The 14347-nt window shown below is 51.2% G+C and overlaps 1 protein-coding gene and 1 long non-coding RNA gene across 8 annotated transcripts; one reads left to right on the top strand and one right to left on the bottom strand.

Moving 5' to 3' along the window:
• Positions 1 to 415: 415 nt before the first annotated feature.
• Positions 416 to 9938, bottom strand: Vsig10l (V-set and immunoglobulin domain containing 10 like). 7 transcript variants are annotated; one of them, XM_087555205.1, is made up of 12 exons: positions 9846 to 9898; positions 9266 to 9308; positions 8991 to 9126; positions 8055 to 8903; positions 7136 to 7429; positions 6728 to 7012; positions 5643 to 5897; positions 4536 to 4814; positions 4003 to 4299; positions 3483 to 3596; positions 3128 to 3282; positions 1046 to 1667 (listed from the first exon to the last, which is right to left on the bottom strand). In XM_087555205.1, the coding sequence occupies exons 3-12, from the start codon at positions 9028 to 9030 to the stop codon at positions 1602 to 1604; spliced, it is 2634 nt and encodes an 877-aa protein (XP_087411331.1). In that variant the 5' UTR covers positions 9031 to 9126; positions 9266 to 9308; positions 9846 to 9898; the 3' UTR covers positions 1046 to 1601. The 7 variants fall into 7 exon arrangements, with proteins under 7 accessions (NP_001419158.1, NP_001419160.1, NP_001419159.1 ...); XM_087555212.1 differs by lacking the exons at positions 9266 to 9308; positions 9846 to 9898 and adding an exon at positions 9913 to 9938; NM_001432229.1 differs by lacking the exons at positions 9266 to 9308; positions 9846 to 9898 and having other exon boundaries at positions 416 to 1667; positions 8991 to 9112.
• Positions 5728 to 10772, top strand: LOC120099799 (uncharacterized). Its single transcript, XR_015651048.1, has 3 exons — positions 5728 to 6230; positions 7094 to 8149; positions 9225 to 10772. It is a non-coding gene; the product is annotated as an uncharacterized LOC120099799 (long non-coding RNA).
• Positions 10773 to 14347: the final 3575 nt, after the last annotated feature.

Here is a 14347-nt window from a genome sequence, read left to right as displayed (position 1 = left end):
GAGGCTCTACCACTGAGCCACGCCCCCAGCCCCTCACTAGGGGATTCTAGGCAGGGGCTCTACCACTGAGCCACGCCCCCAGCCCCACACTGGGGGATTCTAGGCAGGGGCTCTACCACTGAGCCACGCCCCCAGCCCCTCACTGGGGGATTCTAGGCAGGGGCTCTACCACTGAGCCACGCCCCCAGCCCCTTACTGGATTCTACGCAGCTACTTGGAAACATATCCTTAATGTTTTGAGACAAGATCTCCCTGTGAGACACTGGCCTTAAGCATGTGATTATCCCTCAACCTCCCAAATGCTTGCCTGTAGTATGATGCCTGGATGTCTGTTGCTTGCAGCCATCAGAATCCTCACTGTCCAAATTCCCCATGAGAACTCGTGTTGAAAAAGGAAGATGTATCTTGCCAAGGATAGGAGCAACGCCAGTAGCCCTTCACGGGCACTAGCACATTTCATCGGTCCATGAGAATTTATTGAATGCCAGGCTCTGTTTCTGCTGGGATAAGTGTGATGTGTGCCTCACTGAGCTCTCAGTTCAGAGAGGGGAAGTTATCAGTCGTTATACGGGATGAGAGGGAAGCTGGGCACTGGGGGAAGAGGGGAAGTCCTTCTGATGTGGTAATGACTACTTCAAGCCTTGATAAATCAATGACATGGGGAAGAGAACTGTTCAGGTAGAGCAAACTCTGGGGAGAAAGCCTGGAGGGGGGGGAAGGGTGTGTGTGTGTGTGATTGGCAGAAGGCTTGTGGGAGAGAAGTCACAGGGGTTGACAGAGACCAAACCACAGGCCCCAATGGTTAAAATGCACAGACTGAAGGATGTCTAGACACTATGTACAGCCACAGAAAATTTTAGAGGGCATAGAGAATAGTCATGGTAGCCCATGGTTGTCATCTCAGCTCCCAGGAAGCTGAGGCAGGAGACTGAGAAGTGTGAGGCCAGCAAGGTCTGTGTTATGAGATCCTTTCCCCCAAACAAACAAACAAACAAACAGACAAGCAAACAAACAGGAGGAAAGAAAAAAACCAGAAAGCAATGGGTGAGGTGGTTCTTGCATGAATTCCAGCACTTAGGAGACTGAGGCAGGAGAAACACTAGTTCAGGCCCAGTGTAGGCTATCTAGGAAGCCAGAAGCCAGCCTGGGCTACATGAGATTTTGAGTCAAACAAAACAAAGCAAAAAGGAAATCAAGAGATGGGGGAGGGAGTTGGATATGGGAAACATGCAGATCCGACGTGTTGGATGATGAATGGGAGTCTTTGGAGGCTGAGGAGATGTGGCCTGGGGGCAGAAGAAGGTAGCAGACCTTTGCAGATGCTGTGGCCAGGCTCCCCTTTCAGCTTGGAGCTAAACAGCAAGTCCTACATGAGGCTTCTGAGTTTATGCCAAACACATTCACCTGTCTGCAGGTGGCTCTCCTAGTCCCAGAGTCACACTGCTGTGCAAGAGGACAGTTTGTATCTCCTGAGACAAGAGGGAGATAGGAAGTCCCACTCTTAGGGTCCAGTCTTCAGGCATAAGAAGTCCCATGCTGCTGGGCCAAAGCAGGAAGTTGTAGCCCAAATCGCTTCATGGAGAATGGGCCACTGGCTTTTGTCACACCTGGGTGGCTGACCGAACAGTCCATGGACTGCCACCTGGAGCTGGACTGGGGCTGATGACCTGGAAGAGAGGCAGGGGAGGTGACTTCAGGGAGTATCCTGGCTACAAAATGACATGCCCACTTAACCTTCCATTATAGCCTGAGCCTTTCAGAACCTAACTGAGGGACTAGAGAGATGGCTTAGTGGTTAAGCGCACTTACTGCTCTTAACTGAGGACCTGGGTTCAATTCCCAGTATCTACCTGGCAGCTCACAACTGTCTGCCATTCCAGTTTGGGGGATCTGATGCCCTCTTCTGGCCTCTGAGAACACTACATGCCTGCAGTGCACAGTCATACATGCAGGCCAAACACGTTCACACATAAAATAAAAATAAAATCTTAACAGGAAACTAGCTGAGCTCCTTCTCCTCCTCCTTCTCTACCCCTTCCTTTTCCTTCCTCTCTTTTTGTTTTTTTCTTTCTTTTTTTTGTTGCTTTTTGTTTTGCTTTTCTGAGACAGAGTCCTGTTATAACACCCAGAGTGACCTTGAATTTGCTGTGATCTTCCTGCTTTCGTCTCTGGAAGCACTATGATTTCAGGTGCGGATCCTCTGTGTACCAATGCAAAACTGTTCAGTCACCCCTGGGAGCTAAGGTGTCCAATAGCTCAACTTGTATGGGATAACGAGGAAATTCCATCTACCTCAGAGCTTTATAATGGAGGTCTGAACTAATTTTCATGGGAAACAGAAGTCACATCTCAGTCTCCTTGGGAAGATGAATTGGAATGGATTATTCGTTTAATATGCCTAAGAGCTGAGCAAGAAGTCTAACCACTGGTATTCAAAACAAAACAAAGCTCGAGGGGCTAGGGCTGCTGCTTGGCTGGAAGAGCATCTGCCTAGAATATACAGGTTCCAGGTCCCATCCTCAGATGCACATGAGCCAGATGTGATGTCTACTGAACAGAAGAAGTAGAGGTTGGAGGATTCTTAGTCATACAGCCTATGATACATAGCAAGGCCCTGTGTTTAAGTAAGTTTTATTGACCTTTGTGTGCTGGCTAGTTTTATGCCAACTTGACACGGACTAGTCATCTGAGAGATGGGAAGCTCAAGTGAGAAAATCTTCTCATGAGCTAGGGCTGCAGGCATGCCTATAGGACAGTGTCTCAATTAGTACTTGATATGGGAGGGCCCAGTCCATTGTGGGTGGGACTACTCCTAGGCTGGTGGTCCTGGTTCTATAAGAAAGCAAGCTGAGCAAGCCAGTAGGCAGCACTCCTCCATGGCTTCTAGCTCCTGCCCTGTTTGAATTCCGGTCCTGACTTCTTTGATGAAAGTTTAAGCCAAATAAACCCTTTTCTTCCTCCAAGTTGCTTTGGTTATGGTGTTTTGTCACAGCAATAGTAATCCTAATTAGGACATTCTGTAAGTCATGAAGTAAAACTAGAAGGACATTGGAAAACATTAAAATACTCCTTTCTCCCAAAAAGCTACTTGTCCCTCATAGTGGGAGGCAAGGACACCCACACTCACTTGTTGAGCCTTGGCCCGGTGAGGGTTCTGCATCTGGGTTTTGATGGGAAGGGGCCGTGAGGTTTCCACTGAGGTCAAACTCTGTATCTTTTTTGCTGGTGGGGTGAGCACGGGAGCCAAGGTCAGGGAGTGTTGCTTTTTCACAGAAGTCCTTCCTATAAGAGAAAGACAGGAAACACACAACTGCTCCAACATGCCTCTCTGGTCAGTAGGAAGAGAAGCTGGTCTCAGAGGATGATAAGGAGGTGGGACTATTATTTAATGCACTGATTGGCATAGCTAGGCCATGGCTCCGCTCTTGCCTAGGGAAGCTCCCAGTTGGCTCCAGTTGCCTCTTCCCAGGTCCCTCACTCACCTGGGAAACGCCTCAGGCAGCAGATACACAGGAGGACAAGACCAGCAAGCAGTGCCAAGCCCAACAGGGAGCCAAGGACGATGCCAGCGATGGCCCCTGGACTCAGGGTAGAGCCTGGAAGACACACACCAAAGGGAGGCAGGGAGCAGGACCCAGGGATGCACTTACATTTGTCTAAGCCCCCACAACATCCTTCCTGAGAAGACTCATTAAGTCTGAGTTCAATGTCTGGGATTCTCATGACAGAAGGGAAGAACTAATTCCCTCGAGTTTTTCTCTGAACTCCATATACACACATCATGACACATGTACATCCACACGAATAAGTTAATAATCAAATAAATAAAATTTGAAAAGAGGCATGAGGAGAATAGACACTTGTTATTTCAAGGCAACCAGGTGCCGGGTTGCTGTCACACAAGGCCCCACGAGACTAACAGAAGAAAAGGGTCTGATGCAAAAGACTAAGAATGGCTGGTCAGATGAGAAATGCAGGAGAAGGTACCATGGCTCAACTTACCTGCCTGGTAGACTCGACTTTGGGATGGGGTCCCTGGCAGAGACCCCAAGATGGGCAAGATTCGAAAGGCCCAGGTTCCAGGGTTCCGAGGAGGGAGTGGCACTATGGCTGACCGTTCCTGAGGGCCCAGAATGAGCAGGGAGACCCAGTCCCTACTCATGGTGACTCTGTCCAGATGAGAGCTATCTGTCCATGCCTGGATGTGAAAGCCAGTGAGGAGGGTGCCTCGCTCTACATCCCAGGTGAGCACTACAGCTTCCTGGGCTCTCTGCAGCCTCCAGGAGGAAATGGCGGGCCCTGGGAAGGAAAGGTGGTAGATGTGAGGACCCGATGGGAGACAGGGTCTGAAGGAGGACGGTTGTGATCTGGACCCCTGAATCTAGAAAAGGATGCTTGGATACCTGGATCTGAGGGAAGGGGCCTGGGTCTGAACCCCTGGACCTGAGAGAGGGTGGCTGGAGCCTGGACACCTGGGTCTGAGGGAAGAGGGCTGTTTTCTGAACATCTGTGTTCTTGGTTTGGGTGGAGCTTACCCATAAGGGTGATCTGGTTGCCCCCAGCGCCCAGTGCACTGCTGCATAGCACAGAATAATTCCCCAGGTCCCAGTCCAGGTTGAAGTTACTGATGAGGAGCTTCCGGCCGTCCTGGCTAAGCTGTAGTCGACCCCCACCGCCTGGAGCCAGGGGCCGTCCTTGCCGGGCCCAGGATGCTCTTGAGGGTGGGGGACAGCCAGTGACCTCCAGTGCCACCATCACATCCCCTGGCTCTGTCTCCTCTACTATTGGCTGAAGCAGCACTTCCTGGGGGGCTTCTGTTGGTGGGAGGAGTTCGGTTAAGAGAAAGAAGATCTTATTGAATATGAATAGCCAAGTCCTGAGTCCTTTGTTAAAGCAAAATGCCCCCTTCTCTGTGACCAGATGAAGACCGGTCCATTCATTCATTGGTCCATTCATTCATTGGTCCATTCATTCATTTGTTTTTCTTGACAGTTTTTAAAAAACGTTTATTTACAGTGCATGTATCTGCCACTGAGAGTATGCCGTGATCAGATGGCATGGGAGTTGGTTGCTGGGAGTTAGTTCTAGCCTTTCACTACCAGGCTTCTGGGTATCAAACCCAGGCTACCAAGCTTGGCGGCAAGTACCTTTCCCCCCTGAGCATCTCACGCCGCCACTCACTCATTCTCTGATTTCCTTCGTACACAGATTTTGAATACATGTCACAGGGCTCTAGGCTAGGAAACACATTATCATTAGCTATTCACGCCCCCCTGCACCTCTCTCTGGATACCTGTAAGATGACAGTCCTCTCTCTCAGACCAGGGAAACTCCCTGTTCCTGCTGGTTCCCCACCCAGAAGTGTAGGGGGAAAAAAAACCCTTGTTTCTGCTCTAGGTTCAAAGAAAGTGAAGTTTGAGGTTTCAGGAGGTATCTCAGCAGATAAAGGCATTTGCCACCAAGCCCGACGCCCTGAGTTCACTGCCTGAGACTTAAGCGATAGAAGAAGAGAACCAACGCCCAAGTTTGGCTTTTCTAAAATGAGTAAAGTTCTCTCTGACCTTTTCCTTAAACTTCAATGGACCAAAGTAAAAAGTCACCCACTTCCCTTACAGATAGTAAAGAGGCCCAGCCCCTCTCACCCGGGATGATTGTGCAGGTGCGCGTGGCCACCAGGTGGCGGGCCAGGCAGGTGACAGCGACGCCGACGAGCTCCGGGCGGGCGGGGACAGTCACGAGGAGAGCAGAAGGCACCGGTCCGGCACGGACGCCTTCGGGGAGACCCTGAAACTGCAGGGAGGCGGCAGGGACCCCGCCAGGCCAGGAGCAGCGAAAGCGGAGGCTGCGGTCCACGGGACCCCCTTCCACTGAGCATTGTGGGGCCCCGGGGGGCAGATCTGCCACGGACAAAAGACCATCCAGTCTTAGCCCTTCCAACTTTTCCTCTCCTGCCTCTACGTGGAATGCTCCATTCCTCCTCCAGGTTTCTCTCCGCATCTTTTCCTAGATAGCTCCACCCTCCCGCGTGGACTGCCCTCTTTGTGAGCTCCTCCCTTCCACTCTCACTGAACTGATCCTATTTACCAGCCTAGGAGGTTGGCTAGTCCTTTCTCTTTTAAAACTCGCTCTGCCATTTAACTCTGCTGCTCACTGGATAGAGAATCCTTCTTTCCCAGGACTTCCTACCCTCGCCTCCTGCTGGCTCCTCCCCACCTTCACCCCTTCAACAGGTAATCTGCAAACCCATAGGCCCTGCCCTAAGCACAGGACTTTGCTTGCTCCGCCCATTAGCAATTGGGGAATGTTCTACCTCAGATATCCCTCCTCCTACAGCACACGTCCACCTAAATTGTCCTCCCTCCTACAGGCTAGACCCGCTCTTGTCCCGCCCCATAATTACGTTTCTGCTCCGCCCTGATAGTGTCCCACCTTACCTATGAATGTCCCTGTACCTTCCATGCTTAGCTTCACTCTTTCCCTGGTGGCCTTGCTTACACGAGGTTTGCTCAGAAACTGCTAGCTCCTCCCTTTCCTAGAAGCCATGTCCACCAGCAGCTAGTTCCCTAAACTCTGCTAGCTCGGCTTCTCCAGCAGCCACGCCCACCGGTAGCTGCCCCAGCTCGGCCTTGTTGGCTCCTCCACGCCCCTTTGCTATCTGTTTCCTTTGCTGACCCTCATGGCTCCCTGTGCTTCCCCTCTTTCTGCTGGACTGCCCTACAGCTCTTACCCGCCACAGTGAGGTTGAACACTGAACGCCGGCGGTGGCCAGTGCGGGGGTTCGCGGCGATGCAGGCGTAAGCGCCCGCATGGCCTGGCCCCACGGCGGGCAGCAGGAGGCGAGGCCCCGCAGGCACTGCGGCCTCAGTGGGGTCCGCCAGACTCCAGGCGATGTCCGCAGGCGGCCGCGAGGGGGCCGAGCAATGCAAGGTCACATTGCTGCCCGCAGTGACGTAGAGCGCAGGACTGGCGTCACGGTCCGAAGAGACCCTAATGACAGGAGCGTCCGGGCCGTCTTGGGTGGGGATTGGGGAACGAAACAAGAGGGTTGGATTGTAAAGGACTCACAGACATCATTGAGCCCACTTCTCCCCAGGGACTCAAGACTCGAATCCTTAGGTGACAGTCCCCTACTCACAGAAAACACTGACGTCAGCTGCAGCTTCGGTGTGGCCAAAGGGGCTTCGGACATGGCAAGTGTACTGGGCGTGGTCACTGCGTACCGGACGTGAGATGAGCAGCTGGTCCCGTTCTGCCCGGATGCGAGGTGGCTCTGTGCCTTCAGAATCTGAGGTCTCCAGGGCTCGTCCGTCTCTACTCCAGCTCAGTTTCCCGCTACCTGGGTTCCACCCCATGCATCTTAGCCGCAGCTCGGCTGCCCCTTCTTCTGTCTCTGGCGCCCTGGGCTGTACTGACAACTGGGGTAAGGGCTCTGGAGATCCAGAACAGTCTTTGATGAGTTGGAGAGCCCAGACACCAGAACTCCCTCCTTGGGCCACAAGTCTCTGCCACCTCAGTCCTTCCTCTCCTCTCACTGCACCCAGAATGAGCTCACAGTCCTCCTCCCTCAGATCCAGGGATACAGACCCCAAGCCTCCTCCCTTGGACCCAGAGGTACATACCTCAACCTTCAGCCCTCAAACGGAGGAGTCCAAATCCCAATCTTATTCTGTCAGTCCCAGGACTCCAGAATCCAGCCCTCCTTCAGACTCTGCGGTCTAAACCTCCCACCCCTCTTCCCTCAAACCCAGGGGTTCAGACTCCAATCCTATTCCTTCAGAACCCAGTCCAAACCCCAGTCTTCATTCCCTCAGTCCCATGGATTCAGACCCCAACCCTCTCTTACACCTGAGTGAGGTCCAGGCCTCTCTCAGAGCCGAGAGTCCAGACTTAGACTTCCTCCTTCAGACAAGGTAGGGTCTGGTCCCTGTCTTTGCTCTTATCCCCAACCCCAGGCTCCGGGAAGGAAGCATATCCACACAGCACAGACTTGCCCAGAGGTCTGCGAGGAGAGCAGGCACTCGAAGCTTGCACTCTGGACCTCAGAACCCACTTACCATACACACCCACCACGAACTCCCGAATCTGCTGGGAGACTCCTCCCCTGATGATCTCAACTGTGTACACCCCAGCATCATCCAGCCGAGCAGAGGTGAGTTCCAGACTCCCTCGAATCTGGTCAAATCTCAGGCGGGCTTGATTCATGGGATCCAGACTGATTAGTGGGGCCTGGGACCCCAGACCCCCAGCTGCCAATACCTTGGAACCCCGGCGCCAGACCACCAAAGGAGCAGGGGGACTGGGGCTGGGGACTGGAATCAAGGGGAGCTTGATGGTGGTTCCCACTAGCACAGCCAGGGGTCCCCCCACTTGCTGAGGGAAGCCTGCAGCCTGGTGAGTCTCTGAAGAAATTTTGGATCCAGGGTTCTGGACAGAAAGTTCAAGGTTGTGATGCTCCAGGGATAGCTTTGAACCCGGGGCTTTGGTGGGTACTTCGGTGTCTGGAGCTTGAACTGATATATGTGAAGCTGGAGTCTTGACAGAGAAGGAAGGCCCAGAGTCTTTGGCAGGATCTTGAGAATCTAAACCATCAAGAGACACTCCGGAAGGAGGGATTTTGGAGGAGATGACATCAAGGCTGAGATACTGTCCCCCAGCAGAGACGTTGGTCCTGGTTAATCCAGGCACATGGCTTGAATTCAGCCCCTGAGGAAACCAGTTGGGGTCAGGGATTCCAGCAGAGGCTTCTGAACCTGGAGGCTGATCTGAAAAGTTCCAGCTGGGGGGCTGGCTGGAGGAGACATTTGAAGCAAAGCCCTGGGAGGAGCCCATGGAGTGTGAGGAGGAGGCTAAGGGTCGCTGAGATCCAGAAGCTGGCTGGAGGGCAAGGAGCCCACCTCTGAAGGCTGCAGAGGAGAGGAGGGAGGGGAGAACATTGAGAGAGATTACCAGGAAATGGGCTGCTGGGGAGGAGAGAGGCACAGAGAACTTACCCAGGAGTAGGAAGGACAGCAGGGCCCATGCGAGGCCCATGGTGATGGTCACACTTCAGAAAGGACACTACACAGAGATCCACAGCTTGCATTGTCCCAGGTCTGACAAGTCCAGCAGGAATGGTTGCTTAGCTTCCTGGGTGGAGAAAGGAGACAGACCTGTGGGAGGTGCCAGTGTCCCCTGGCATGATACGGTGGCTGAGTGGCCCACTCCACCCTTCTTGTCTTCATCAGAGGTTGCATGGAGAGGCCCAGGCTGAACCTCCACTCCTCACCCCCAGGGGAAGGTGAACTCCCAGCTGGAACCAAGCAGCAAGCCTGTGGGGACCATGCAGGAAGACTTCCTTCAGGCGTGTCTGTGAAATCAGAGCCCCTCCTGGGTACTCCCTTTCTGGCTCAGGCATCCTGCTTCCCAGCCTTCTGGTATCCACTCTGTCTGACCTGCAGCCCCTTCTCTGACCCTTCCCTGCCCTCTTCCTCAGATCCTTCTGTGACTCCTTAGTGTCCTCAGAACCAAGTTTCCACTTGCTGTCTCTATCGAAGCCATCTACCCTGATACCTAGAACTCAGTTTCCATTGTCCAATACCTGCTAAACTCAGCAACTCCCTCTGCCCCATATTTTGAGGACCACCTATGCAAAGGCTGGGGAGGCTTCCCACTATCTTTGCCCCTAGCACTGCCACCAGTCTCTGAACACTACCTAGATCTCGCTCCCCATTTTCTCCTCTTGGTGCCCACTGCTAAGACCTTAGCCTTTCCATCTGCACCTCCCCCCACTCACTTTCTGCAACCCCCTACTCTGGTTAAGCCCCCTCTCTTGCCATCCAACCCTTTCCTCCACGTCCCAGCCCTGCCTGGCTTCACAGCATCCTCTGTAGATATCTTTACTGGCCTCTCCCACTTGTCTGCACTATGCCTTACCCTCCTGAACACGCTGCTCTTCTGATGCTATCTTACCTTCCGGCCTTTGCCAGCATTCTTTCCTTTACCTGGAATGCATTTCCCCCCTCCAATCTGGTCACCTCCAAACTGGTCCTTCAGGTCTCACCTCATTAACAGCCATAATAATGACAACTTAAGCTCAGCCAGGAACTATGCTAAATTTTACCAGCACATTATCATCAGGCTGATTTCCTTTTCTAAGTGTCCTCTGAGTAGAATGTTTGGTCCTCACTTCATAAACCAAGAGATGAGGATGCAGAAAACCCAAATTTCCCATGGGAGGTTGCAGAGCTAGCAGGAGAGGCTGGACTTAGGTCAAGGCTGGTCAGATGCTTTAGCCCTTCAGAAAGTTTTATAACCCCTTGCTAGGCTTTAGGCTTCTGCTCAGCTCTGAGCCTCTGAGAACTGGTGCTTACAGTGCTGATGGAAGGCATGGTCAGAATGCACTGAGCATGCTCCATATATCATATATAGCTCAGAAGTGATGTCAGAAAACCTGTTGAGAAATTAATGTTTTGCTGTGCATGGTGGCACACACCTTTGATCCCAGCACTTGGGAGGCAGAGGCAGGAGGATCTCTGAGTTCAAGGCTACCCTGGTCTACATAGGGAGTTCTGGGATGGCCAGGACAATAGGGAGATTCTTTCTTTAAAAAAATACAAATAAATTAATAATAATAATAATATCCTAATTTATTCTTTGAGAATTTAACATATTTTGATCATTTCTTTTCCTGTCCCCTAACTCCTTCCAGATCTTTCCCAACCTCCCTACTCACCCATCTTCATGTTCTTTCTCTTTCATAATATAAAGTAAAATAAAATAAAGGGCAGAGCCCATTTTGTGTTGGTTGACTACACTTGGCCACGGGGCCTGCCCTGGGGTATGGTGGATGTACCCAATGTTGTTCCATTGAAGAAAACTGACTTCTCCTCTCTGGGTAGTTATCAGTTTCAAATAGCTTCTTGACTAGGAGTGGGACTTGGCGTCCATTTCCTGTTGTCCCTGCTGGGCTTGGACAGCTCTTGTGCCTACTGTTGAGTCTCTCGTGAGTTTATCTGTGCATCAGTCCTGTTGTGTCTGGAAAATGCTGTTTCCTTGGAGGCGTCCACCACTTCTGGTCCTCACAGTCTTCGCATCCCCTCTTCTGAATAGATGGCTGAGCACTGAGGGGAGGAGGTGCTTTACACATTCCATTTAAATGAATGGATAGGGAAAAATACACTTACACAATGGAAGAGAAGTAGGCTGCTTGGAAAACGAAATTTTGAAATTTGAAGGTAAAGGAATGGTGCTAGAAAGAATCATCCTGAGTGAGGTAACCCAGAAAGGCAGACATTGCCAGCTTTCTGTCATAAGTGGATGTTAGCTTCTAAGCTTTAGCTACGTGCTTCCCACACGACCTTCTACAGTCCCATGGGAAGCAGGTAACTGTGGCTCCATCCAGCACTTGAGAGGCTAAGAGAGGACAGCCTGCCTGAAGTTCAAAGTTCAAAGCCTGCCTATTCTACAGTCAGTTTAAGGCCAATTTAGTGAAACACTCAAAGAGAGGGCTGGGTGTGGCTTGATGATATAGCTGTGGCCTGGGCATGCACTGCTTAAAGGACTGTGTATATGGCTCAGAGGCAGAGCTCCTACCTAGAATCCCACAGTGAGGGGCTGGAGTGTGGTTCAGAGGTAGAGCCCCTGCCTAGAATTCCCCAGTGAGGAGCTAGGGGTGTGGCTCAGTGGTAGAGCCCGTGCCTAGAAGCTCCCATGGCTATTCCTAACAACTGTAAGTCTCTGAGTTCAAGCCCCGGAACTAAACCTAAACAGGCAAGTACATGGAGCTATCCTGATAACACACACCTGAGATTCCAGCACTTAGGAGGCTAAAGGCAAGCCTGGGCTACATAGCAAGATTCAAGTCAACCTGGAACAATACCAAGGCCCTATCTCACCAACAAGGCAATAAACCTAAAAATAAAGGCTATAAGAGAAAGAGAGAGCAGAGTCTCTATTCTATGCTTGGATTTAGTAAGTTCTGTGGTAATCATACCAGGAAGACTTAGAGGAGGTGCCCAGAACCACCCTCTGTTCTCAGACTCATATATGTGCTCATATAGCAGTGCACTTGCTATATGGCAAAACAATCCTTGGAGCACAGCTTCCATTTCTGTGCAGCCCCTGGAGGAGCCCCTTGGGGAGGAATCATGGCCCTTGGCCCACAGCCTTGCCTGAGGCCCAGAGTCCCAGCCTGCCAAAGGTCTCGCTGCATGCCTGTAACCTCAGCATTAACTGAGGTAAGAGGCTCTTGAGTCTGAATCAAGTCTGGCTTACGTAGGAAGACCCTGACTCCACAAGGGGTTGGCTGGGAGTGGACAGATGACTCAAAGGTTAAGAGCACTGGCTGCTTTTTCAGAAGACTAGGGTTCAATTCCCAGCACCCACATGCTAGCTCCTAATTATCTGTAACCTCAGTTCTAGGCGACCCGATGTTCTCTTCTGGCCTCTGTGGTAACTGCATGCATGAATGTAGCACACAGACATACATATACTCAGATCCAACATACACATAAGATTCAAGAATAAATGAGAAAAAGTTGAGACAGGATCTCTCTGTAGCCCTGGCCGTACTCGAACTCACTCTGTACATCAGGCTGGGCTCAGAATCACAGAGATCTGCCTGACTCTGTCTCCCCAGTGCTGGGAGCTATATCCTAGTGCAGCACTATATCCAGTGGTAAGTCTATTTTTAAAGAGTGTTTGCCATAGGTAAGTGTTGCTCTCCCTTGGTCAGAGAAGCCTTTCTGCGGTGAGTAGCAGTTAATGCAAAGACTCAGAATTGGTTAAAGTGCTGGGATGAAGTGGTTTTTGAGCACTCAGCCCTAAATGGGACATCGGCGCCATTCCCCCTCCCCCCTGAACATCACAGAAGAAGAGGTAGAAAGAATGTCACAGCTGGAGGAGGAAGGACATGTTGGGAAATGCTATCTTCTGGACGTGACAAGATGACTGCACTCCAGAGCTCAGTGGCTGTGGTTATCCATTCGCACAGGGGCCAGTCAACAAAATCAGCCCACATTACAGCAGGCAGGACCGGATAGAATTAGCGGGTTACAAAAATAATTTAAAAAAAAAGCAGGATATGAAGATAGGATGGAGTCATATTGGAGTCAGGGTCTCACTATGTAGTTCTGTTTATGAAACTTGATATGTAGACTATGCTGGTCTTGAACTCACAGAGATCTGCCTGCCTCTGCCTCTTGCTCCCAGTTCTGGGATAATGCCTGAAAACCATCATGCCTACAAACTTCAGATCAATCAGTCAATCAGTCAGTCAATCAAAGCTACTCTAGGGTTGGAGAGAAGGCTCAAGCCGAGTGGTTACTTCCTGTTCTTGCTGGAGGCTCTGTGAGAGTTCTCTTCCCAGCACCTGTGGTTCACAGCCACCTGACTCTAACTCCAGTGGCTCCTTTACCTCTGGTTTCTAGAGGCACCTGAAGCCATACACGCACACCCTCCCTCTACATCTACACATAGTTACAATACAAATAATATCATCTTTAACAACAACAACAACAACAACAACAACAACAACAAAAAAAAAAGCTTTGAGGAGGGCTCTGGCAGCTTGGTGGTTTCCACAAACAAAAGATGGCTGCTGCACATGTCCAAATTACAGATTTATGAGCAAACTAAGCCTAGTGCTGTTTTAAGCCATGAAACATCAGGGTGACTGATCATGCCACAACAGGCAACCTGGATTTATAACTATTGTTACTCTAATCCAACCTGATGAGCTGGAACTTTGGCTCTAAGAACATCTGCCTCAGAGCCCTGGAGTCAGAAACCAGCCAGGTGGGATTTGAACTCTAGAAGTCAGTCGTGGAACCTGTCACCTTAATTATAACATCAAGCCATCCCCATGTGCTCTGGTCAGCCAGGGGCAGCTTTATAAGGATGACCGTGAAGACCTCGTCTGTGTGTCTGACTGTAGGGCTCTGGCCTCTTCACCTCATCTGAGAACATTTTTTTTTGCATGCTTTTGTTTTTGCACTAACGAGGCCCACACTGGCTCCAAGTTCACGGTGCTCCTCCTATCTTGGCATCCCAAGCATTGGGATTTCAGTCAAAAGCCACCATGGTTGACTCGGAGTCTGAGTCTTCTGTTGCCGGGGGAATACAGGTCTCCTGCACGCTAGGCAAGTGCTCTGCCACTGAACGACATCCCCAGCCCACGAGTTTTTAGTATCTTATTGGTCTACTCATCCCTGAACAGACACAAGCCTCTAGCCTCAGGCTTTGTGGGGTGCCAGTCTCAGTGGGGATCAGCTCGCTCGGAGACTTTAGCAAACCCTCCGCAGCCATGAGCCCCTGTCTCCCTGATATTCCTCCAGCACTCATCTGACTCCATCTTCCTGGGAGGGTTCTC

This window comes from Rattus norvegicus, chromosome 1 (assembly GCF_021556685.1).
Source record: "Rattus norvegicus strain SHRSP/BbbUtx chromosome 1, alternate assembly SHRSP_T2T, whole genome shotgun sequence".
In the NCBI taxonomy this organism is placed as follows: domain Eukaryota; kingdom Metazoa; phylum Chordata; class Mammalia; order Rodentia; family Muridae; genus Rattus; species Rattus norvegicus.
This window is presented reverse-complemented; position numbering and strand designations above follow the sequence as displayed.

Coding starts and splice junctions, on each gene's coding strand:
- Vsig10l (XM_087555212.1), bottom strand. CDS start 9,030: ATGGGCCTCGCATGGGCCCTGCTGTCCTTCCTACTCCTGG. Junction 5,898..6,727: donor GTTCAACCTCACTGTGGCGG/GTAAGAGCTGTA, acceptor TGTCCGTGGCAG/ATCTGCCCCCCGGGGCCCCA. Junction 4,300..4,535: donor CAACCAGATCACCCTTATGG/GTAAGCTCCACC, acceptor TTTCCTTCCCAG/GGCCCGCCATTTCCTCCTGG.